Consider the following 27,196-nt stretch of genomic DNA (forward strand, 5'->3'; position numbering starts at 1 on the left):
GCTGAAAACCCAAGGAGGAAGTAGGAAATTGCTGAACCCTCCCCTCCACCGCACCAACCCCCCCCCCTCCAAAAAAAATAAATTAATAGCATGAATATAATTGCACATGTGTAATGTGAGCCACATGAAGGACACGGAAGAAATACAGGTGAGGAAGACATGAAGAGGAAGAGAGCTGTCACAAAGAGGAAAGCAACAATAAAGGCAGGTGAGTGCATGGGAATAATCGTAAAAGGCAGAGGAGGAAAATTAAAAGTATATCCAATTAAGATTCACTACACAGAGTGAGATAAGAAAGTTCAATGAGAAAAACGACAGTGGGGGAAATATTAGCTCTGGAGAGATGTTGGGACAGAGAGTGACATACAAATAAGGTTCAGGGAAAAGAAGAGGGCCCAGGGAAAGGATTAGGGAAGAGCAGTTTCCATGATGGATAGGTACTATGGGAGTAATACAAACTGGAAAATCAAGAACAGAGGATAAAGGTGAAGAGTCTTGGCAGCCAAAAAACATTCGTGTGAGAGCAAAGGCAGTGAGGGAAAAGTAGGAGATGAATGTGCTGGGAGACATAAACCACGAAATACGTCATAAATATTCTCTCATTGTACAAAAAGGAAATTTCAGACTCATTTAAATATTTACTGAGAAAATATGAGGAAAGAGCCCACCAAAAGAGGTCAGAGTAACCAAGACCATGACAGAATTTAAGCACATCTGGGACAGATGCAGTGATAAAAGCTGGCAGGGGAGGGCTAGAGTACAAAAAAATAGATGCAGGACTAGGGAGTTTGTCTAGTTATGGAAATCTGTAAACTCGTTCAACCGGATCAGCAGAAGGCCAAAAAGAAGAGCTGACAAAGCTGAACTGCATAGAGTCCTGGTATAGCTGCATGAGCCTCCCAAGGAGAGGCAGCATGGTCAGCCAGATAATCAGTGGAAATGGTAAAGCTTCCTATTATGGCTTTGCTAAACTTCCCAGCCGAGTACAGAAAGGAGAGGGTGCAATTTCCTGCAGGCAGTCAAGCTTGTAATGCCACCAGCTGGGAGATATCCTTAGCTGGCTTAATATAAGCTAGGATAATCAGGATGACTGGTGGGCTATATGGTCCTTATCTGTCAACTTGCCTTACCAAGTTTTTATTAAGCAGGGTGCTGGGTTGTGTGTGGTTTGGGGTTTATCTCCCAGGAGAAACAAGTTGAGTGCTCATTTGAATAGCTTTCATTTTTGGTACATGACCAATGATGCTTTTGTGTGTTGAATGATTATGTACTTGTGAATGTCATGGGTAGGATGGTGTGCACGTTATGATTTATGGTATTTTATTGTAGGTATTTTTTAAAAATCTTTATTTATATTTTCAAAATATAATACAAGCATAAAGTACAGAAAAAAAGCAAGCATTAGAAAATAAAAGAAAAATAACATTTGTAGATATTTTATTGGTTATGTGGTAATATTAACTGTTTTTATCTGTAGCTCGCTTAGAGTGTCATGGCATGAGGCGTAGTAAAGTTGGATAAATAAATAAACAGTTATTATGGTTCTATGTTATAATTTACTGAATACAAAGGAGATCTTGAAATTACACAAACTGAATAGATCAAAATCAATATATACAGAATAGAGGCTGCAAACAGCCCATATATCACTTCAGTATGATTGTTACATGATGGCAGAAAAAGACCAACTTTCCTATCCAGTCTGCCCAGTTATTCCTGTGCATAGTGCTAGGAATATATCATTGCTGGCAGTCATACAATGTGACCACCTGAAAGCTATCTTTCCTTGTCCATGACAGTTTTTGCCATCTTCCTTCTTTGTACTCTACCACCTTGGGCAGATGAGCATACAAGATCCCCTATCAAGCACTGCATCCTTCCCATGTCTAACCACAAATCTCTGTAATAATTCAAATAGTAAGCAATACCAGTGTGACTATTGTCCAAACATACATCCTCTTCGGTCCCCGCTACCATCAACATGCCATACCTAGCCAGCTGAGGATTTGTAGCTTTACAAAACTGGAAATTTAACAATTATCAATCAAAATTCTATCACAAGTCAAATTACATTTCTATATAGAATGTTCGGAACAATGCTCTTATGGTTAAACATTTGTTGATATCATACAGTTTAAGTCTAGTGTATGATACCTAATTCTATGCAGCCTTCCATGCAGACCCGGCTATGGTCGACCTGCTTGACAGACTCAGCTGATCTCCTAATTTGAAGCCTGCTAAACCATATAAGCTACTACTCATGTTCTTTTCATCCTTACTTTGAAGTTGTACCCTATTAGTACTATCCTGTTTACCCCTATTGGTGTCATTAGGTTATGCATCCTCTACCTTATCGCTTTTTTGCATTCTGTCGGTTGTCCAAAACTTACAAAGGTCACCTTTTCCATTGTAGGGCCGTTCTCCTGAAATGTATTACCATCTGTAATCTGCACCATCAATGATCCTAAACTCTTTAAGCGTGCAATAAAAACCTATCTGTTCAAGCAAAGATTTAAGACCTCGGATTAATTCCAGCCCTCATCCCTTCAGCTTTGTTTTCCACTGATATCATTCCATCCGTATCAATTTTAGGACCTGATTCATCAAGGACGTTTCCCATAGACAGAGAATGGGAGAAATGTCATAGTGAATCAGGCCCTTGGTAAGCAAGTTTGCTTTTATTATTGTATTTTAATATGTCTTTATTATGCATGTTATCGTGTAATCCGCTTCAAACCATTCGGAGAGGTGTGATATAAATGTTCGAAAGTAAATAAATAAATGATCCTGTGTGCTTATCCCATGCCTTCTTGAAGGCTGTTAATAATTTAGCCTTCAACTCCCACTCCTGGAAGCTATTCCACACATTTTCCTCACTTTCTGTGAAAAATGTACTTCCTGATGTTGCTCCTGAGCCTACCTCCTTGAAGCCTGCTTATCAATCATAGGATACGCTATAGATATGAATACCAAGAGATGAAACGGGTTTCACACAAGAGAAAAACCACATAAAAAATTTCAAAATATCTGTCACCATGAGGAATATTTTGAAAAGGTAGAGCTGCATGGTAAATCTTATAGCTAAACGCCTGATTTCACACCCCTGCCCCCCTCCATAGACACAGGAAAAAGGTCTTGGTTAATCAGGCCCTAAGCTTGAAGTTTAAAACCTTATTTTCACTATGTTGACCTATCCAAAAGTCCACCAAGAATTAGGTTGTAGATTGCCTGCATTCTTAGCCAAAATGCCTTTGATATTGACTTTAAACCCAATCTGATAAACAGTTTCTTGGGTATCATTTATAAGTGTTCCCAAGATCCTGTCAAAATTACAGAGACAATCAATATCCCTTTGTTCACTACCATATGCAGTACATTCATCTTTTACTTATGGCATGTGTCATTTTATAATTGGCCTCTGAGATTATAGTGTTCAGATGCTGTTATGATGTATCTTCCCCTTCCTCGCAACCTCTCTCCTTCATGAGCGGCTTACCCAGATCAGCAATTCTCGCTATTCTGGCAGCCTATAATAATAAATGTTTGAGTTGGTTCACAAATGTAGCCTGACAAATGCTGCATTCGTATATGGAAGAATACAATTACAAAAATAAAGTTAGAATACAAAAAGCAATTTGCGGGATTAATCACTTTAAAAATAGCACTTGCATCGCAATTTCTAGATTTTCTGTATGTACAAAAGATATAGTTTCATTCCTGGATGTATAGATTAGAAACAGCGATGAATAAAAACAGATCCTGACCTCTGAGGTCCTATAGATAAGCACCCTAGTCATACATGTATATTTATCTACATACCAGAGAACTCACTATGGTATGTGTGAGTATCTACAAATATATATCTATTAATCCTGGAAGAATTCTGCGTAAGCATGCAATGCAAAGTTTGCACAGAATTTCTCTCTCATGGAGAATTCTAAAATTCTGCATAGAATTTGGCATTGTAGATAGGCCAGCTACGTCATCATCCCCTGTGAGCTGGTAGGGTCAGTGGCAGCGGCAGCAGCAGCACACATGCAACAGAAGATGCTGCCTTAAGGCAACACCATCAGCCTGGAAGAAAGCACTGGCAGAGTCTGCACAGGTCGGGATGGAGGAAGACACAGCGTCTACACTGGCATGTGTGGCTCAAGATGGAAGCTGGTGGTGAGGTTCAGCTGGGGAGAGTGGAAGAGTCAGGCCTAGGGTGGGGAAGGTGAGACAGTGAAGGGTTTGGGCCAGGAGGGAGGAGAGGGGGTCGAGTTTGGAGAAGGGGGGGGGGGTGTTTGAGAATGTAGAGAGGCTGGCGGGGAGAGAGAAATAGTGAAGGATTGCAGGGGGACAGGGAAAAAGCATAGGAGTCAAAGAAGGAAGAAAATGCAAAATAGTTACACATAGAGGAGTAGGGATAGTGATGTGGTTGGACCTGTGGAAGGGAAAGAGTGTGAGTAAGGGGACAGCCAGGTAGAAACAGGGAGAGAGAGAGAGAGAGAGGACAGAGATTGGGCCTGGGGGAGAGACAAAGTATGAAGCATGGAAGGGAAAGTGAAGGGCTTGGGTCAGAGTGCAAGAGAGCGAGGTAGTGGAAGGAGTTGTGCCAGGAGAGCTCAGAAAGGAGCAGGGAACTGGATGAAGCAGGGGGTGGAGGGAGGAGTACTTTCAGCCTGGGGAGGAGGGTATTCAGGCCAGGGAAGTGGGGAAAGTGTAGAAGGGATAGCCTTATGGTATACTGTCTGAAGGGAATTCTGCACAAAACTATTACAATTTGTGCATCTTTGAGTAATAACTTTTTAGTAACATACTCAGTAGACTAGTAAATTATCCGGCTGAATAGGCCAGCTTAAAGTAATCCTGCTATATAGAGTCAGATAACTTTAGCCCTCACCGGCCAGCATTTGAATAAGGTGTGTGTGTGGGGGGGGGGGGGGGGGGAAGGTACTACACCCACACATTTTAAAATACTTTTGGAGATGGGGGTTTGGGGGATGGGGTATTGGATCAGCAGGCCCAGAAGTTTTTTCTTTTTTCGTTACCCAGCTAGCTACATTCAGAAGATCTCCGCTGGCCGCTTTTCAGGATATTGATCTCAGTATGTCCCAAGTTACAGTGATAAAAGGACTCGAGAACGACTACGGAAAACAATGTACAGCATAGCTCTCATTTAAACCTTTCTTTCCAGCGAGGCTGAAATGCATTTCCAGTTGAATTGGGATGGACTGTACTATGAAACAGAACCGAATTTGCAATTGCAAAAGCCTTCTAAACACGGAATGCAGCAGGGCCCTTTTTAAGGCTTGAAAAGCCCCGGAGGGCTGAATGTTGATTTGAGTCCCTTACTTCCTTCTCCCTGCAGCAGGTGTCAATAACACATTTCCCTCAGTTGGAAAAGAGAATCCTTTCAAAAACCACTCAGACTTGATATGAGAAGCGAAGCAGAATGCTAATATTTTCTCTCTCTAATATTGAAAGACAAACAAACTACTACATTGGATTCACTTACACTGTACAACACTCCTGACCTTTTGCATATAGGATCCTCTTTTCATGTTTCACCAACAAATAAAGATCAAATACATAGATTAAAAACTTTGTTTATACATAATATGACAAATTGCAGTAAATTCAGGTTATTGTGAAATTTATAATATCTTTTTTTTCTACTTTTCTTGGCAGCAAAATTCAGATACGGGATTATCAAAAGTAATTTCTCTCAGAAGATCCCATTCTGTACAGAGAGAACAGATAATGATGACAGACCTGAGTACAGCATTGGTAACCATAATTCAGTTTTAATAAAGCATAATTTGGAGAATGCTGCACAGAGTATTTTGAAGATAATGTACAAGAAGAAGGAACTGACTGAAGCTTTTCTGAATGTTACCTTAGCTTTCTGCCTTTATCTGCTCTTTCTCCTTCACAATTTGAAATGGGAAGAGTTAGATGAAGGTGGAAAAAAACTATGGTAACATTCGGAAAAACTTCATTCAGTTCTTTCTTGTGCATTATCAAATACTATGGGGGTAATTGTCAAAAAGCTTTACAAGCTTTACAAGCTTTTGAAAATGACTATGAAAATATGTTACATTTACGGGCATAACTCCTTTGTGTGGTAGTCTGAGATTCATCTGGATAATATGGCTGTGGCTTTATTTGACGATGACCTAACAGAAGAATATAATCTGGGAATTTAACCTTCCCTCTCCTCCCCTGCACCTTCTACCCCCACCCTATCTTGAAGGGGAATTATTCAGGGCGTGTGCAATGAGCTGCCCCATCTCCCTTCTCCCTTTTGTCTACAAATTACTTGAACATGCTGTTCCCTGATGCTATCTTGACTTCCTTATATCTCAAGCCGCTCTTCATCCGCTCCAGTCTGGTTTTCACCCCCTACATTCAATTGAAACAGCTCTTGCCAAAGTATTCAATGACCTGTTTATGGCTAAAGCCATAAATATATATGCCATTGAATTGTCCATAGGATTTACTCATATAAGTGCACTTTACTCAAGTAAATGGCTTTTAAAAATTGCTACAACAGCAGTTACATTTACATGTGTAACTCCTTTTGAAAATTCACCTGTATGGTCTTTACTCTGTCCTTATCCTCCTCGACCTGTCTGCTGCTTTTGACACTGTTGATCATCACCTACTTCTTCTTACTCTGTCCATCAGCTCATAACCTCCTCTCTCTCCTCTACACCCATCAAAACCTCTGCTAAAACATGCCATTTCTTTTTCTTTAACATTGCCCAAATCTGTCCCTTCTTTTCTGAACACACTACCCGGACCCTTATTCACTCTCTCATCTCCTCCTGTTTAGACTATTGCAGCCTGCTCCCTGTACAGGTCTCCCAGCAAACCATCTCTCTCTACTGCAATCTATCCTAAATTAAACTGTGCAACTTATCTTTTGCCAAAGTCGATACGCTCACATAAGCCCTCTTCTGAAGTCACTGCATTGGCTCCCTATTCGCTCCTGCATACAGTTCAAGATCCTCTTTCTCACCTACAAATGCAGTCACACTGCAGCACCTCATGACTTCTCCTCTCATCTCTCTATACTCCTCCTTGTGCACTCCACTCATCGGACAAGTCCCTACAATAAAAGAATGTGGTCATCACTTCCTCCTTTTGGCCACCTGAAACCCTATCCACAACCTTGTAGAGTGAATTCAGAAACCAGTCCATTCGCAGGTCGGAATGATGCATGCCTTCCAATCTGAAGAGGTCAAGGCAGGAAACCAATATCCACTGATGCTGTATGTGGAGCCCTCTTGTGAGAATGACAGCCTTGCACATCTATTTGTTAACCATCGTCACCCAACATCTACACAGTCTCATGTGAGTGAAGCAATGGCAAAACATATTCTCTGACCAGCAAATGAGTGTTTCTGACAGCCAGGTCACAAAGATGGCCAGGTCAGTCCTTACACTGTCTACCAGATGGCAGCAAGGAGCCCTACCCAGATTATTGCTATCAAGGTGTATGGGAAGCATATCAAAGTATAGTCTCCTTACTATAAAGCCTCTGCAGAAGGGATATGATGTGGATCCAAAGGATGGACTTTCTGCCTAACAATTGCACGTGCAGTCCAGCATGTGGTGTCTTCATGTACTGGTTGAACCTGCAGAAACCGCTGACCTTTCTGCCCAGAAGATGAAAACATGCCCTACAATGCACATAGACCATGATGCCTGGTCATGGCCTAGTAGGACAAGAGAGAGAGTGTGTTTTACCTGCCTGATGTAGAATCCATAGGCTGCTGAACGCCACTTGCCAATATACTGAAGTGGCAGTGCTGGAAGCGGCTCCAGTTCTAAAGGAATGAGTGTCACAATGGTTGCTCTGCAAGTGTGCTGCTCCCAGAGCTTGCGTGAGTATGGCAGAGAATTGAAACTTACTAAAGTTGATAGATCTTGAAGAATAGGGAAACTGCATCCACCTTGCAGCCTAAGTGCCATTTAGGCCTACATGGTCCATACCGGGTGAACAGATGAAGAACAGTCTTCAAGGAGATGCACTCACCTTTATCTAATTTGTTTTGGAACATCAAATGAGTAGAATCAAATGATCAACAAAGACGGCAGAGAAATTCAGACTAGACTCCTCTGCAGAATTACTTGTCATTACTACCAGCAGTACAAAAAAGGCAGCCAAGGAAAAGGCAGTCCAGAACAGTGCCACCTAAGATGAAAATGAGGCCTCTCTGGTGACAGCCTGCAACAAGCAGGTTAGCTGCTTATGTGTTGTTGGTCTGAATGTGTCAGGTGTGGTGTCCACCCTGGCAGGATCCATTTTTTCACAAAATAAAGCACTAGGTTGGGCCAACCCAATGTCTTCATGAACATGGTCAGCTCTACCAGGTGCATGAGCACCATCCACCTGGTGATTCCCAGCCTTCAGGTGTCTGTCAAGTATTCATCCAGCATGCACTCCAGGATTGGCCCCATATTCCATCCCTGCTACCAAGGATGGATGGTATTCTTTTGTAACCTATGATACAGGCTCTCTAGGCTGTCAAGGTGATGGATCCTCACAGCAGCTTCCATGTTGACAGGCTCCAAACGACCACAAGTGCAAGTGCAGCTGTATGCCCTTAAAAGTGAAGATTTCAGCACTTCAAGTGTCCTTCAACTTGAGCATGGGCTTAACTAATATCATTTAGTTTTTAAGTTTTACCTTATGTAATTTCTCATGGTGTAATTTTTGTTCTTGTCCAAGACAAATCCATGGGTCATTTTCCACACACATATTTCATCTTTGTAATCGTTAATGAACTTAGAGCTATTAGTATGAAATATTAGCTACTAGTATTGTTTCTCACTGTACTTTCCCCTAGATTAAAAACAGACTCTTCCCTCTCCTACCTGATTGCCAGAACTTCCCCGAGCGTGAGTACATAACCTCGCCCACCACGGGACTACTCCTACTTAACTTATCCTTGCTTGCCTTATTACAGTATATATACATATCTGTACTCTTTTACCCATCTTTATATTCTGGCTATGTACTGGATCCTTTATTATATACTATATGTTCTTTTTCATCCTAGATGGCTTCTTACAATATATGACTACTACTACTACTACTACTAACCACTTCTTTAGCACCGCTTTACATATGCAGCGCTGTACAAAACAAAATATAAGACAGTTCCTGAACATAAGGCATGAGAATTACTACCCTTAACTAATTAGCCTTGATGCAACTGCAACATCGCTCTCTGCTTCGATGGCAGGAGGAGGGGAATTGGATTCAGACAACAGCTAATGCTGGGCCCTGACGTTTATGGTCCAAGGTACTGATACACAGACATAAGAGAAAAAGTGAAGGACTGCTTCTATGGTCAAGTCGAAAAGCAAACCATTTTAAACACCGCTGTCTGAATTATCAAGAAGGCTGCTCATCCTGTAAAAATGTTGCTAGCAGTAATTTTGTTATGGGCTTGACAGTTGCATGGTTTTGTATGTTAATATTACTATCCTTATCATAAGGCTTGGAGGTAACCTGCATGGAGCAGCAGTTACTAATATAAGAAACTTGCTGGGTTGAATGGATGGACCACATCGTCTTTCTCTGCTGTCATTACTGTGCTACTCTGGTAGAGCTTACAACTGAATCAAGACAAACATACAGGGTAAAAGAGATTTTGGAAATTTAATTTATTAAGAAAATGGTTATATTCAATAAGGCTGCCAGTGGGATAGAGATTAAGATTTAAAAGCAGCTTCAAAAACGTGGATTTTTAGACTGAATTTTAATAAGACGAGAGGAAGCATGACATTTAAAACAAATCAGAGAACATTATTAAGCTCTGGAATTCATTGCTAGAGGATGTGATAAAGGCAGCTAACATAGCTGAGTTTAAAAAGGATATGGACACGTTTTTGGAGAAGTCCATAAATTATTAACCAGACAGACTTGGGAAAAGCCACAAGAAATCCTTGGGTGTTAACAGCATGGGATCTATCTACTATTTGGGATCCTGCCAGGTACTTGTGACCTGGATTGGAAACAGGATACTGGGCTTGAGGGACCCTCGGTCTAACCCAGTATGGCAATTCTTACATTCTTATGATGCACCAACTCAGAAAGTCTATTCCAAGCATACAGTGCAGCCATTTGGAAAGTATGGAGTTGGCGATAGAAAAGAAGGGCATATATAGGAGTACTTGCCTGGTGAGTGGATTTCCAGAGGAAGGATGTAGGGAGAGAAAAGGCAGAGTGAAGGCTTTTCTAGGTGAGTAAGAGGAGCTTGAACTATGTGGAAACAGGCAATGAGCCAATGTAGTTTCTTGAGAAGAGGGGTTATATGGTTTTTACAATTTTGGTGACAGATAAGTCAACATAGTGTCAGGGGTCAAACCTGTGGCCTTGAGTGTTGAAAACCAGGGGATCTTACGGTGGTGCTACTGGACTCTAAGTCCCCCAAGGCCCCTGCAGAAAATACTAAGCAAAGAAAAGATAGGACGACCCGACTCTGGAGGCTATATGGATCTATTGGAGCTGTGTCCCAAATAGAGGGATGTATTTAAAGAGCTCTAGCCTGACATATTTTTGCTGTCCAAACGCTCACACAGAGCTCTCTCTGTGACTTCCTGTTGCCTGGCCTTGTTTCTGTGTTTCCTGGTTCCTGTTCCAGTCCTGGTCATTGGCTACTCTTTGGTTTCTGCTCTGGTCCTGGTCCTCGGCTATTCTCCTGGTTCATGTCTCAGTTCTGTTTCTCGGCTTCTGTCCCTGCTCCTGTTTCTGTTCCGATCCTTGTCTTCTGTCCCATTCCTGGATCCTACTTTCCTTCAGGGCATAGGAATGCTTGCTCTTGGATGCCTGGCCTCTCCCACATATGCCCCTGCCCAGCCCCTATACCTCTCCTCAGCCCCAGAGGAATGGGCCATAACCAGCCCAAACCAGAGGCAAGGAAAGTATGGATCCTTCACAAGAGACTTATTGTGGGTTCTTTTCTTGTATCCATGGCTCTATGAAAAAATAAAATTCATACCAAGTTCTGCAACTAAATGGTTATTCAACTAGACCACTAGGCTATGATTGTCACTTCTGGAGGGATGAGGAAAACATAGCCACAGTCATGCATGAAGCCATGCTGGCAGTTGAATTCACAGAATGGGCTCTTGGCCCACAACAACAGACTACTCTTGTGGCCACACTAGCCATCTTCAAAGCATCCAAGACTCTGGCCCAGATTGCGCCCGTAGCATCCATGACTCTGGTCCAGACTGCTTCTTCCACAGCAGTGTCCAAGAATCTGCTCAAGGCTGCTTCTCCTGCATCAAGACTCCATGACAGTTCTGCTCCAAGCTGCACTTCCTGCAGCAGATTCAAGGACTCTACACTAAGCTATGCCCTCAGCAGACTCAAAGCTCCAATCAGAGTGAACCAGCTACTCCAAGGATTTCAGCCTTCCAGGCTGAGTCAACTCCAGCAAGACAGTGCCAGCTGTCTCCAGAGCCCTAGAGCCTGCACTGACACCTGTGAAATCCATGTTTACTACCTTGTCTACCCAATCTCCAGCCCATCCACCAATGAAGTCAGTTTCTGTTTCTATTCCCAGTCTGGTAAGGATGGCCCATGCTTGCTTTGGATTGTGCCCTTTGGGGTTGGATGTGGGACCCTGGAGGTATTTTTGGGGTTGTCCGGAGGCCTCAAATTGAAAGGGGAGGCAATCTGTCAAGGGCAGAGGGAATTGCACCTGCAGCCCTAGGTTTTCTAGACCAGGGGATCCTGTACTGGAGCCACAGGGACTGAACCACCAAGAGCCATGAAGAAAATACTAAGAGAAACAAAGTTAGGGAGTCTTGACTCCAGAGGCTCCCTAATGGACCATCATTGTGTATCCCAAATAAAGTGCTGTATATAAGGAGCTCTAGCCTGACACACCTTTTCTGGTCTAATAGTCCACAAAGGGTTTGTTTTCTGATTTCAAGTTGCCTGGCCTTGTTCCTGTGTTTCCTGGTTCCTGTTCTGGTCCTTGGCTACTCTCCTGGATCCTGGTTCCTGCTCTTGCCTTGGTCCTCAGCTATTCTGTTTCCTGCTCCACTTCTGGTCCTTGGCTGCTCTCCTGGTTCATGCTCCAGTTCTGAACCTCCACTACTCTCCTGGTTCCTTTTTCAGTCCTGGTCCTCGGCTACTCTTCTGCTCCTGCTCTGGTCTTTGGTCCCATTCCTGGGTTCTATTCTCCTTCAGGGCAGAGGAACGATTGCTCCTGGCCTCTCCCAGGTATACCCCTGCCTAGACACTGTACCTCTTCCCGTCCCCAGAGAAGCGAGCAATGACACACCGTTATATTTTATTTGTTTAAAATATTTCTACGCTATCTACAATACTAGGCAGATTGCACAATTTTATACACAACAATAAAATTAAAATATCCAATAAATAAACTTAAAACACAGTAAAATTATGAAACAATTTGACTAAAACAAACTTGCCATAAAAATTAATATCCTCTTGCTGTGAGTCTATCACCTGAACACTTGGTTTAGATATTGCTCTCTACAAATCTATTGCTCATCAGTAAACTTGGAAAGATTGTAGTGGAGAGAGATGGCTAACTTGGAGACGTGTGAGCAGAAGGTTGCAGTAGTCAGTGGGAAATGATGAAAAAAAGGAAGGGATGGATTTTGGTGATATTATAGAGAAATAAATTTCACACTTTAGCAGTGTTTAGGATACGTTTAGAGAAGATGACCCCCAAGGTTACAGGCTGAGGGGACTTTGAGGGTGACAATGTACTGCACAGAAACAAAGAGGAAGTGGATTTGGGTGGGGGGTGGGGGTGAGGAGATAAGGAGCTTTGTATTGGACATGATAAGTTGGCGGTGGGCCATAAATCTACCTCTTGTCATGAGCCATACATGTATAAACACTCTAACTAATTTGGATTGTTATTTGTAATTCTGATTGTAATTGCGTTGAGACTATTTTAGGAAATAAATACATAAATAAATAATTACATTTATCAGAAGATAACTTGAAATGACTGAGATGGTCATATTTTTAGGATTTCCTTACCTTCTATTGCTGACAGCAGAACTCGAGAGTGGTCATATGCAATTACATTAGCATATCTATTCTTTGGTTTATTTACTTCCAGGTTCGAGTGCTCCCAGGTAAATTGCTGGCCAGGGTCTACAGACTTTAAAAAAATAGTGAAAAGTATGATTAGTAAAAACAAAAACCTAAAACCCCCCAAAAAAACAAGACACTTACAGACAAGCCAAGTTTCCACAGTAAGCAATGATTTAATTCGCAGTAAAGGCAAATGGAGTAAAACGCTGACCCATTTTGGGGGCAAGTATCAAAAGTACCCGCATTGGTACAAACTATGCAGGTATTTTTTTTAACCTGTTTGGTTTGTACTTATAATCAAAGCAAAACTATGTTGATAAGCAATAATCAAAGCAAAACTAATAAAAAAAAATGTTGTGCTCAATATCTCTGCAGCTAAACATTGCATAATCAAAACTATATCCATTTTTCTATTCTCTGTTCTCCCTGCCTCCAGGACTGCCTCAGCAGTATGCAGCCGAAAGTATTTCTATTGTTGAACAATGCGCTTATAGGGTGGGCAATCAGAAAACCATCCTTGTACATACCACATAAACTAATGGGTTGAAAACGTTTCTATGTATGTATTACATTTTAGGTAAACACCGTTTTTGTACAACAGTAATGTAGCAACAAAGTTACGCAGGCTGAAGCAACATGTTGGACCCAATGCTGTGAACCAGTTCCAGTTTGTTGCCATCTAATCCATTTCTGCTTCATTTTCCTTAACCTTGGTACTGTGGACAAATGCCAGCCCATGCAGTTAAAACATACTATGACCTTAAAGTTTTTAAAAAAGTAAAAACAATGACCTTTTCATTTTTAAAAAAGTATTTTCATTTTCAACAATACTATGACCTTTACATTTTTAAAAAAGTAAAAAAAAAAAAAAAAAGCCCAAAATCAAAAAGTAATACAATATATAAACTAGCAGGCTACAACACAGACAACAAAAAAATGTTTTAGGGATTATCACATTTCTATTTTACCAATCCCTGACACTGCCCTTTTAAACCTGTGGCATGAATGTCCATTCAAATTTATACTTATTGACCTACATTGTGAATATTTTTTAAAATTCTGAAGGATATATATATATTTTTATTTCTCTTTATTATATATATAATAAAGAGGAAAGTTGTCCTGCACTTGCATCACTGGCATGCAAAATTGAGATCTAAACTCCTCTCTCCCTGCACTCTTCAGCTTCATCCCTCTTTCCCTTTGTATGGAAATTGAGTTCTGCCCCTCTCTCTCCCTGTACTCTCCAACTCTGTCCCTCTCCTCCTTCTGTACTGTCCAATCCACTGTCTACTACCACATCTGGAAACTTGAGCTCCACCTCTCTCTCTCTGACTGTACGCTCCAGCACTGCCCCCCCCCCCCCTCTCTCTCGCTGAATTGTCCAGTCCCTTCTCTACTTCCACACAATGCACCTGAGCTCAGCTTGCACTCTCTACTACCACACTTCTCAATGCTGCACGTTCTACAATTCACAGTATTTCCCCATACTTTGGCAGGCTTTTACTACTAGCATTGTGTGTATAGACGGATACATAGATAACAGAACCGAAGATTTTCTGCTTAAGAAAGAAGAAAAAAGATTCTGAGCGGAAAAGCATTTATTATACTATAAATAAATAAACAGTGTGTCTCAACTTTATAAATGCCAGAGACCGGATAACTGATGTCTTCAATTCATGTGGATTGGTTGAGTTTGGGGAGACAACTGAAGAGTGGAGGGGGTGGGGGTGGGGGAGGAGTTCCCTTCTGTAGTTAAAGAGCTCCGAGGTCCCATCCATAGCTATAGAGAAGGAGGTGGGGGAGTGCATGTCCCGCCTTTCAGTAGCCTCCATAATGTTTTAATTACGATACAGGAGCTATGCATCTGGCACCCACAGCAAGGGAGGAAAAGAAATCATGTTTCCATATTCTGGAGGATAGTGCAGCTGGGGGCTAACAATACCTGCATTGGTGGCAGTGAAGACAGATGCTGCCCCGTTAAGGGGCCTGCGACTGCACTACCTTTCATGGCTGCATAGCCAGCAACCTATTGGATGTTTTATTTTATTTATTTATTTACAAAGCAGGTGTGGGGGCAGTCCAGGGTTCAATTGAGTCTAATGTTCATGTTTAGTTTGCAGGCCAGATCGGCTGTTCAGTGCCAGCAGTAGTGAAGAGCTGGAGAGTGCCAGCAGTCTCTCTGTAAACAGAAGCAGCTGTAACGGGCAGCACTATGGGGCCGGGAGTAAAGTTTCTTGCAGAACATTTTGCCCTGGAGGTTTACAGAACTAGGTAATGTCCCACTCATAGCTGCAGGTGACCAGGTGGGAGCCAGTACCTTGGCGGCCGAAGAGGATGGCAACAGTATGAGTCTGTTTCATCCTGAAATGACTGCCACTCTATAAACTAGCAAAAATGCTGCCGGGGGCTGTTGAGAAACACTGCTCTAGACTCAAGTTAGCATCTGAAAGATAACTTTAGAATTTCTTTCCAGCTGAATGTAACAGATATACTTAATGGGCAGAATTTGAAAAGCTTTACGTGCATAAATCCAGTGGATTTACGCGTGCAGAGTGCCTTACGCGTGCTGGGCCTATTTTATAAGGGGCCCGGCGACGCGCGTAAAGCCCCGGGTCGCATCTAAGACTCGGGGGCTTTACTAAAGGGGTGGTCCGGGGGCAGGGTCAGAGGCCATTTGAGGCTCTGTCGGAGGATCGCGTGCCAGCAGGCTGCCGGCGCGCGCAAAAGGTGAGTTAAGAAATTGGGGGGGGGTTAGAGTAGGGCTAGGAGGGGGAAAAGTTAGAGGAAGGGGTGGGAAGGTTAGTTAAGGGGGAAGGGAATGGGGGAAGGCAGCGCGGCTCGGCGTGTGCAAGGTGCACAATTGTGCACCCCCCTTGCGTGCACCAATCCCCGATTTTATAACATGCGTGTGCCTGCGCACGCATGTTATAAAATCGGGCATACGTGTGTGCGCGCCGGGCAGCGCATGCACATGTACGCCCGCGCGCAGGTCTTAAAATCTACTCCAATTATTCTAAAAGGCTTCCATATACTTTTATTTTTGGTCATCATAGTAATGGTCTCTGATTTGGAAGGTAATAACCTCCCCTTCTCTTTTATCTCAACACATCTTCTCTGGGTGCTCTGATCGCCTGTCATGGATTGTGGTACCATTTTTATGCTGTTTACTCCTAGATCTGCCTCATTACATCAGAAATGGTTTGGAGAATCCCGTCCCAAATCTTAGCCTGCTTATTTGCCATTCCCATCTGCATGTCCCACCACCACTTTAAACTTAACATAACCAAGACAGTCTTTCCCTCCCAAACCTGCTTCCACTCTTCCCTCTGTTTCTGTCTCTGTGGATGGACACTCGGCCTGGAACCTCGGGGTTCACCTTTAATGCTTCTCTCTCTTTCTCTATTCACATTCAAAACACTATTAAGGCATATCATTCCTTCTTGTATAACATTACTTAAATGTATCCCTTCTTTTTTGCTTAGACTACTGCTACATGCTCTTTACAGATCTCCTCCACTTTTCTCCACTCAAATCTAGTCAAAATTTGGCTGCATGGTTTATTTTCCTTTAACATTACCTTGGCCACATGACTTCTCTATTCGTGGCTTCAGCATACAGATCAAACTTCTCTTAATCATCTTCAAATGCATGCATTTTCACTTCTTTTCCCCTACATCTTTCCTCGTGAACTTTGTTCATTGGATAAGTCACCCATATTGGTACAATTCTTCTCCACTGCTAATTTTGGTCTTGTCCACCTTCCTGTGCCGTATGACTGGAATAGGCTTCGTGAGTTGATGTGTCATGCTGCCTCTCTGGCCACATTCAATCCAGTCTAAAAACTCAGGGCAGGATTTTAATAACTACACGCGGGCGTAGATTTGTGCATGCAACCCAGCGCGCACCAATCTACGCCCGATTTTATAACGTGTGCACGGCTGCGCGTGCATGTTATAAAATCCGGGGTCGGCGCACACAAGCGAGTGCACACTAGTGCACCTTGCGTGTGCCGAGCCCTAGGGGAGCACCGATGGCTTTCCCTCCGAGGCCACTCAGAAATAAGAGTGGCCTAAGAGGGAACTTTCCTTCGGCCCCCCCCCCCACCTTCCCCTCCCTTCATCTATCTAACCTGCCCCCCAGCCCTACCTAAATCCCACCCTACCTTTATTTTATAAGTTGCGCCTGCCTCCGGACAGGCGTAGGTTGCGGGCGCCGGTCGACGGCCAGCCCATGATCCTGGGCACAGCGGCAAATGGCCGCTGTGCCTGGAGGCTCCGGCCATGCCTCTGCCATGCCCCCGAACCGCCCCACCCCTTTTTTCAAGCCCCGGGACATACGCTCATTCCAGAGCTTTATGCGTGCCGCCGGGCCTTTTGAAAATCTGACTGGATTTACGTGCATAGGCTTTGAAAATCTGCCCCTCAGGTTTTTAAGGCTGCCTTTAAAGTCTAATCACTTCTCTACAATAAATACACTTCTCATTGACTCTTGTTTGATGTCTGTATTTGTCTTGAGTAGATTGTAAGCTCCATGGAGTAAGAACTGTCTCTTATATGTATCTGTACAGAACTGCGTACATCTAGTAGTCCTTTATAAATGATCTCTAGTAGTAGTAGTAGTATTGTATACTTTCCATATAAGAAGAATCAATTATTCCGGTGGAGGTTTATATATAGATTACCAATGATAAGTGATATTGTGCCTATCTGTAAGTAGCTGAACTGCTAGAGGGTTGCCTTATAATCAATGATAACCAGAACCTTTGAAAAAAAGTAAAATAATTAAAGGATCTAGCACTAGCTGGACACATGTTATTTGATGTACGTAACCAAGACATAATCTCTATTTAATATACTTGGGTAATAGGACATGTCCACCAAATTTGGTGAAAAATGCCTTTTTCTCCACAATTACGTCAACAGCTATCCACCACAGTGAGTACCATCTTTTTAATGTGTCTGATGTTTATCTTTTTTCTTTTGTAAAAAAAAGTTACATTGTATTATGAATGTTATCCTCTGTAAACTGCTACGATTTCAGGTATAGAAACATAGAAACATAGAAATGACGGCAGAAGAAGACCAAACGGCCCATCCAGTCTGCCCAGCAAGCTTCACATTTTTTTCTCATACTTATCTGTTTCTCTTAGCTCTTTGGTTCTATTTCTCTTCCACCCCCACCATGAATGTAGAGAGCAGTGATGGAGCTGCAACCAAGTGAAATATCAAGCTTGATTAGTTAGGGGTAGTAGGGGTAGTAACCGCCGCAATAAGCAAGCTACACCCATGTTTATTTGTTTTACCCAGACTGTGTTATTCAGCCCTTATTGGTTGTTTTTCTTCTCCCCTGCCGTTGAAGCAGGGAGCTATGCTGGATATGCGTGTAGTATCAGTTTTTCTTCTCCCCTGCCGTTGAAGCAGAGAGCTATGCTGGATATGCGTGAAGTATCAGTTTTTCTTCTCCCCTGCGGTTGAAGCAGGATATGCATTGAAAGTGAAGTATCAGGCTTATTTGGTTTGGGGTAGTAACCGCCGTAACAAGCCAGCTACTCCCCGCTTTGTGAGTGCGAATCCTTTTTTCTTCTCCCCTGCCGTTGAAGCAGAGAGCTATGCTGGATATGCGTGAAGTATCAGTTTTTCTTCTCCCCTGCCGTTGAAGCAGAGAGCTATGCTGGATATGCGTGAAGTATCAGTTTTTCTTCTCCCCTGCCGTTGAAGCAGAGAGCTATGCGTGAAGTATCAGTTTTTCTTCTCCCCTACCGTTGAAGCAGAGAGCTATGCTGGATATGCATTGAAAGTGAAGTATCAGGCTTATTTGGTTTGGGGTAGTAACCGCCGTAACAAGCCAGCTACTCCCCACTTTGTGAGTGCAAATCCTTTTTTCCACATTTCCTCTTGCTGTTGTAGCTTAGAGTGACGTTGGAGTCACAGTAACCATGTGTATGTTTATTGAATAAGGGTATTATCTCCAGGCAGTAGCCGTCATTCTGGCGAGCCACCCACTCTTTATTGACGGCCTCTTGATTTTATGGATCCACAGTGTTTATCCCACGCCCCTTTGAAGTCCTTCACAGTTCTGGTCTTCACCACTTCCTTCGGAAGGGCATTCCAGGCATCCACCACCCTCTCCGTGAAGAAATACTTCCTGACATTGGTTCTGAATCTTCCTCCCTGGAGCTTCAAATCATGACCCCTGGTTCTGCTGATTTTTTTCCTATGGAAAAGGTTTGTCGTTGTCATTGGATCATTAAAACCTTTCAAGTATCTGAAAGTCTGTATCATATCACCTCTGCTCCTCCTTTCCTCCAGGGTGTACATATTTAGATTCTTCAATCTCTCCTCATAAGTCATTTGATGAAGACCTTCCACCTTTTTGGTCACCCTTCTCTGGACCGCCTCCATCTTGTCTCTGTCTCTTCGGAGATACGGTCTCCAGAACTGAACACAATACTCCAGGTGAGGTCTCACCAAGGACCTGTACAAGGGGATAATCACTTCCCTTTTCTTACTCGATATTCCTCTCTCTATGCAGCCCAGCATTCTTCTGGCTTTAGCTATCGCCTTGTCACATTGTTTCGCCGACTTCAGATCATTAGACACCATTACCCCAAGGTCTCTCTCCTGCTCCGTGCACATCAGCCTTTCTCCCCCCATCGAATATAGTTCATTCGGATTTCCACTCCCCATATGCATGACTTTGCACTTCTTGGCATTGAATAGCATTGAATAGGTAATAGCGGTATAAGTCTTTTTAAATAAAATAAATAAATAAATAAACAGTAGCCTGTTGTCATGAAATTGTCTTTGCTTATTTTTGTAAATTCCGATGGCCATCCCCCTTTAGTGAGATCATGTGACCTACATATTTTTCCCATACTTTCTGGATCTTGAGTAAGGGATCTTTTACATTTTATTTATTTATTTAATTGGCATTATTTGTTAGCCACACCCTCCCAGGTTCAGGGTGGGGAACACAGCTAAATACACAATAATAAAACCTACAAATCATACATAAAAACTGACAAATAATAATCACTTTGCAATGCACCGGATTGATGTTGGTAATATGCATTATAGAAGGCATATGTCTTAAGGGTTAATTAGATCTCTTGTGTAAAAGCCATTGTGAACAGATGTGTATTTAAGGCATTCTTAAATTCTTTTACATCATTCACACACTGATGTGTGATGTGATAAATTCTGGAGGCTAACGCCTTAGTATAAAGCACCCAACACCAATGTTTCAAAGCAAGAAAGTTCCTGAATGCATTTATCCTTGTAGAGATACTTGGTTGGCGGCTTTTTCAACTGAAAGTATTTAAACAGTAGGACATCCATGAATTCAAACACTTCACTAAAATGTCTGAAGCATCATGAACATATCCTACTGAAATATCTGACTGCTCTACATGTTTGCAAATCTTTCAAAAGAGGACATTTAGCACTTGTAAATATCAGTGGAAGATTACAATTACCCCAAAAAGAGGTCAGAGGAGAGGGAGTTGACAAGATAGCACCTCTATTAGCAATTGTTTTCTTTGTAATTTGAATAGCGGGGTGAAGGGTATAATGGCCGTTTACAATATTACGTGGCTTAATTGGCATTCAAAATAAGAAAATGCTTCTTTTTTTTGCAAGGCACAATTTTTTAAGATGATTCATTATTTATGTTGGGGATCTATGTCCCAAAAAATGATGCTGTTAAGATGAAAATTATAGTAATAAAAAAGGGAGGATAATTTTTAGAGTCATTTCCACGGGAGACTTTTAGAAAATCTCCCTCCCTATGTGCAGGCAAACTTATGTGCATACTGGCGTAATATTACTTGCAGTGAGAAGAGATATTCCTGGGAATGGGCATGCAAAGGGGGCTTGCACTTACACACATAGGGGCGGATTTTAAAAGCTACGCGCGGGCATAGATTTGTGCGCGCAACCCAGCATGCACACATCTACGTCCGATTTTCTAACGTGCGCACAGCCGCGAGCACGTTAGAAAATCCGGAGTCGGCGCGTGCAAGGGGGTGCACACTAGTGCACCTTGCACACGCTGAGCCCTAGTGGAGCCCCAATGGCTTTCCTCGTTCCCTCAGGCTGCCCCGAAATTGGAGTGGCCTTGGAAGGAACTTTCCTTCGCCCCCCCCCCCCACCTTCCTCTCCCTTCCCCTATCTAACCAGCCCCCCAGCCCTACCTAAATCCCCCCTACCTTTATTTTATGTTGCGCCTGCCTCCGGACAGGCGAAGGTTGCACGCGTCGGTCGATGGCTGGCCCACGATCCCGGGCACAGCAGCAAATGGCCGCTGTGCCTGGAGGCTCCAGCCATACCCCTGCCACGCCACCAGACTGCCCAAGCCCCGCCCACACTCACCCCTTTTTCGAGCCCCGGGACATACGCGCGTCCCAGGGCTTTATGTGCGCCGCTGGGCCTTTTGAAAATAGGCCCGGCACGCATAACCCTCCCTACGCACGTAAATCCACCTGGGTTTATGCACGCAGGCTTTGAAAATCTGCCCCATACTTTTGAATATTGAAAAGTAGGCACACATTTTAACTACTCACACAAATTAGCAAGTGTTAAAAGTGCATGGTTAATTTTCCTGAGTTAATTTTCAATTTTAAGTAGGCACATAATTTTGCTTGAAAAATAGTACATAATAATTAGCAGGCAAGTCACTTTGCAGAAAAGCCGGTAATTAGAAAATCCCCCTCTATAAAAATTAGGAAGGTCTAATCCCCCCTTCTCCCTAGATATTTTAAGAATTGCTTAGGGCAACTCTTGGCTTCTTTCCCTTTCATCAAAATTCAGTGATCTATTCAATTCTCTTAGGAAATGATGTTAGAAATTTATTGGCAGTATTTTCATTATTTATAGTATCTGTGAAAGTAGATTCATCTTTCACTGTGGCCACTCTTCCCAAACAGGAAATCTGATATGACACACAGACTCTCTTGCTATATGTTCTCAAGACTCCCATGTAATTCATTTTTATCATCACTATCATCACAGTAAGGGTCTCTGATTTGGAAAGTACTGTAATAACCTCCCCCTTCTCTTTTAGCTCTACATGTCTTGCCCTGGTGCTCTGATCTCTGCTCATGGCTTTCAGTACCATTTTTATTCTCAGATCTACCTCTCTATACCAGAAATGTCTTTGAGAATTCAGTCAATAATTTACATTGTAAGCTGTCTAGGGGCCCGATGTAATAAGGTGTGCTCAGTAAAGTACATAGTTTTACTCACAGTAGTGCACACATTTTTCGTGCCATTACTTAGCTCCCAATGCAGCATGGAATTTTGTACACAAAATATGTGTGTGTAAAACTGTGCACATGGGTTAGTGTTCTCACAGAGAAATCTAATGCTAATGAAGACGCTAAATTTTAACCCTCCCTCCAATGTACAGAGGAGTGTAGGCTTAACCCATGTTTTGTTAATTCCCAATATTTATACTAAGTCTTAATTTAGCCAGATAAGTGTGCGCAAATGATATACCTGCGTAATTACACTTCAAAGTTTTAATGTAACGCCATAACCGCGATTGTTCTGTTTCAATGGAAACCGATATGATTTGATATTTTTTTCAAGAATGTCGGTATATAAAAACTATAAATAAATAAATAAATACATAAATAAAGTGAAAAGGGATACCACTCACATTATTTAGATGCATTTACCACTCCCCCTGAAGTTGATTTTTACACTCGTACGACAGGGGATTTTATAATATGCCCGTGGCAATGAAAAAATCAATTTTACCAATGAGTACCCCAGTTCGCCCAGTCCATTTGCAGCTTGTGAAGACCCTCCTGGCTCTTCAGCCTGAAGTCCCCACATTTCACCCACACCATCATTGTTTCACTTTTAAGATGTTTACAATTACATCAGATACTGAGCAGGAGTAAATGTACGTGAGTAAAAGACTTATGCTCGTCATTTTGGCAGTTTGTATAGCAGCAACTTATGCACATAAATGTTGGCCCCTCCTCAGAATGCCCCTGGCCCGCCCTTTTTCATGCATAAATTTACTCATGGTCCCTGATTTGTGCATGTATGCTATGGTTTTTAAAATAGCATAACCTCACATTTATGCTATTTTACACAAATGCATGTTATTTTTTATGTGTGTCTTTTTTGAAAATTCACCTTTAAGTGGATACCTACACTGCCTGTCCTTTAATGTTTGGCTCACTAAAGCATAGCAGGTGATGAAAATGGAACACAGAAATATGACAGCAGGAAAAAAGACCATAAGGTCTATCTAGTCTGCCTATCCACTAGGGATGTGCAGAGCAAAAGTTTAAATTCATATGTCCATATGTCCAAAGGGGGTCCCATTTGCGGTCAATATGGACATAAACAGAATTCAATGAGTTGAGTATATGTCCATATGTGCAAATAAAAATTTAAACCCCTCACCCTCCTTAATCCCCCCCCCAAGACTTACCACAACTCCCTGGTGGTCCAGCGGGGTCAGGACGCCATTTCTGACCAACTTTGCAAGGAGCACGTGACGTCGGCGTCACGTCGGAGTGACGCGGCGTCACGTGATTCCCCGCGGGTTCGCGCCGGAACGCTCGTTCGGCCCAAAAGGAACTTTTGGCCAGCTTGGGGGGGCCTCCTGACACCGGCACCACGTCGGAGTGACGCGGCGTCACGTGATTTCCCGCGGGTTCCCTCCGGCACCCTCGTTCGGCCCAAAAGGAACTTTTGGCCAGCTTGGGGGTGTCAGGAGGCACCCCCAAGCTGGCCAAAAGTTCCTTTTGGGCCGAACGAGGGTGCCGGAGGGAACCCGCGGGAAATCACGTGACGCCGCGTCACTCTGACGTGGCACCGACGTCACGTGCTCCTCGCAAAGGAGTTCAGAAATGGCGTCCTGACTCCTCGCTGGATCACCAGGGAGTTGTGGTAAGTCTTTGGGGGGGGATTAAGGAAGGCGAGGGGTTTAAATTTTTATTTTGGATCAACAATCGCGATTTCCAACGTATTCAACATAGCTATGTTGAATAAGTTGGAAATCCAATCGTTTACGCCTCATCACTTTTTTAAGTTAAAAAAAAAAAAGTAGCGTTTTACATTTAAGTTCAAAACGAATGCACACCCCTAGTGCACAACTGTGCACCCCTTGCGAGCGCCGACCCCCAATTTTATAACATGCGCGCCCATGTTATAAAACCGCATGTCCGTGTGTGCGCGCCGGGTAGCGCGCGCACACATGGACGTGCTCGTGCAAGTTTTAAAATCTACCCCAATGTGCGTTAGGGATGGGGGTGGGGAGGAGAGGATGTGCACATTTTATTTTTCTTGCCCAGTAATTACCAACCACTGCATAACTGTACAAAGTATCACACAAATTCCCGTACTGAACAGTCCAAGACTGATGAGCCTGGTTCCTAGCAAAGACTGATTCTAGTTCACGGACATACGATATTAAATAAATGGAAGATGAAAATATGTCTGTCCTTTTACGATCAGTTCACTGAAGCATGGCAAGTAATGGAAATGGATGCTCTGACAGGTAGATTAAGAAAAAAATGATCTGCAAGGTGATTCCTTTGGAGGCAATTTATTAATCGCTTAAAAAAGTAATATATCCCAGGTATAAATGACATCTCTAACAGGGAAGAGAAGAAACATGTTTGAAAGTAACCGATTGCCATATTAGATATGTTCATACCGACAGAACATAGTTAAATTATTTAGTTGATGATATTCCGGTATTTTACTTTGAATCTGTATTTCTATTTAATTTTTTTTGGTTTTTCATATCCTCAACACTTCCTCACCAGAAATTCTGCAATCAGGACTTCATGTGACTTTTCCCCAACAAAAAGGGCACCCTCTTATTTGAAGTTTTGCGGTTCTATTTTGGCCCACTGAGACAGGCAGCAGGTTGATATTCACTGAGCAATTTTCTCCCTTTTTATTAATAGACCTTTTTTCCAATGCTAAGTTTTCTTTCATAAAGCTAGTGATTTGCTATTAGTTACATGTATTCTATCCTTTTTAATAAAAATCCTCATCCATTAATAAACATAGCCCTGCCCCCTAAAAAAAAAGTCAAAACAATGTATCACACGTTCAGTAGAAAACCCTGGTTTTAAGGACATAGTACCATTCTTTTCCCTACTTGTTTTCAATACGTGCTGCAGTTTACTTTACCAGAGGTACAAAGTTGAGAGATGGATAGCTACATTGGTATCAGATAAATGTCAGAGTGGAAAAAGAAAACCATAAGCTATTTCAGAAATGACCGCTACTTACTGCATGGTGGTTTCAATGGTATATCACCAGCATATCATCCAAAGTAATAATAGTTTCTCACATTTCTCTACCTTGGGAAGCTATCAGCTATAGCAGAAACAATATTTCTCTATCATTGCTCTGAAGAAATGCAGGATTAAAGCTATATTTGTTTTTGATACATATTAATTATGTGATAAATTACATCATGAATGTAAATACATTCTTTCACTTACAGAAAATATTCTCTAAACATGACAAAATCTTTATGCAGCTATGTTTAGTACAAAAAAATATATTTGATCCATTTAATGGTCTAAAATCTGGCAGACATTTTCCAGATGAAAACCCTGGGCTACATATTGAAAGTGCATTCAGTGCTCGATAACTGGATAAGGAGGACTATCCGGCTATCTAGTGGTGTACTGAATATCAGCGGCTGCTACATCGCCAGATATGTCACTTAACTGGATAGGCAATGGGTGGATTAGGGCGGCGCTATTTAGCCGGTCATGTTATCCAACTAAATAGTGATATTCGGCCTTAGACGGATAACTTATTCGTCTAAGTCAGATCTGCTCAATAGTAGGTCTAAACTTATATGGATAAGACTTATCCATCTAAGCAGTGATTTGTCTGGGGTTATTCAGCAGCATAGCCATACTGTTCAATAGAGATGGGAATCGTGTGATCGATCGTCTTAACGATCGATTTCGGCTGGGCGGGGAGGGAATCGGATCGTCGCGGTTTTGTTTTTTTAAATATCGTGAAAATCATAAATCGGGGGAGGGTGGGAAAACCGGCACACTAAAACATCCCTAAAACCCACCCCGACAATTTAAAATAAATCCCCCACCCTCCCGAACCCCCCAAAATGCCTTAAATTACCTGGGGTCCAGAGGGAGGGTCCCGGTGTGATCTTTTACTCTCGGGCCTCCAGTGCGTTGTAGAAATGGCGCCGGCGCTACCTTTGCCCTGTCATATGACAGGGCAAAGGTAGCGCCGGCGCCATTTTGTTTTTTGTCCCCCGACGTCAGGAGCATAGGAGATCGCTCCCGGACCCCCGCTGGACCCCCAGGGACTTTTGGCCAGCTTGGGGGGGCCTCCTGACCCCCACAAGACTTGCCAAAAGTCCAGCGGGGGTCCGGGAGCGACCTCCTGCACTCGAATCGTTTTGCCGTACAAAATGGCGCCGGCCATACGGCGTATGGCCGGCGCCATTTAGTACAGCAAAACGACATCAGGAGCGTAGGAGATCGCTCCCGGACCCCCGCTGGACCCCCAGGGACTTTTGGCCAGCTTGGGGGGGGTCAAAAGTCCCTGGGGGTCCAGCGGGGGTCCGGGAGCGATCTCCTACGCTCCTGACGTCGGGGGACAAAAAACAAAATGGCACCGGCGCTACCTTTGCCCTGTCATATGACAGGGCAAAGGTAGCGCCGGCGCCATTTCTACAAAGCACCGGAGGCCCGAGAGTAAAAGATCACACGGGGACCCCCCCCTCTGGTCCCCAGGTAATTTAAGGCATTTTGGGGGGGTTCGGGAGGGTGGGGGATTTATTTTAAAGGGTCGGGGTGGGTTTTAGGGTTGTTTTAGTGTGCCGGTTTTCCCGCCCTCCCCCTTCCCCTCCCCTTCCCCCGATTTACGATTTTTGACGATAAATCGGGGGAATTCCTATTAAATATCGCCTCTAACGATTTTTGACGATTTAAAATATATCGGACGATATTTTAAATAGTCAAAAAATGATTCACATCCCTACTGTTCAATATCTCATCTAACAGGGTCATTTATCAAATAGCTATAAGGCGTTTTCACATGCTTTAAGACCCTTTAACACATGCAAAAAATGCCATAACACATGAGA

The 27,196-nt window shown here is 42.9% G+C and overlaps 1 protein-coding gene across 10 annotated transcripts in view; it reads right to left on the reverse strand.

The window, feature by feature from the left end:
* The window catches only part of PTPRD (protein tyrosine phosphatase receptor type D), a 1,482,181-nt gene that overhangs the window by 247,727 nt on the left and 1,207,258 nt on the right, over window positions 1-27,196 (reverse strand). For all 10 annotated transcript variants that reach the window (XM_029605256.1, XM_029605331.1, XM_029605320.1 and 7 more), the window contains one exon: window positions 13,031-13,154. In XM_029605256.1, the coding sequence (XP_029461116.1) occupies window positions 13,031-13,154 (124 nt within the window). The remainder of the gene's footprint in view (window positions 1-13,030; window positions 13,155-27,196) is intronic.

The sequence above is a fragment of the Rhinatrema bivittatum genome, chromosome 1 (genome assembly GCF_901001135.1).
Source record: "Rhinatrema bivittatum chromosome 1, aRhiBiv1.1, whole genome shotgun sequence".
Classification (NCBI taxonomy): Eukaryota; Metazoa; Chordata; class Amphibia; order Gymnophiona; family Rhinatrematidae; genus Rhinatrema; species Rhinatrema bivittatum.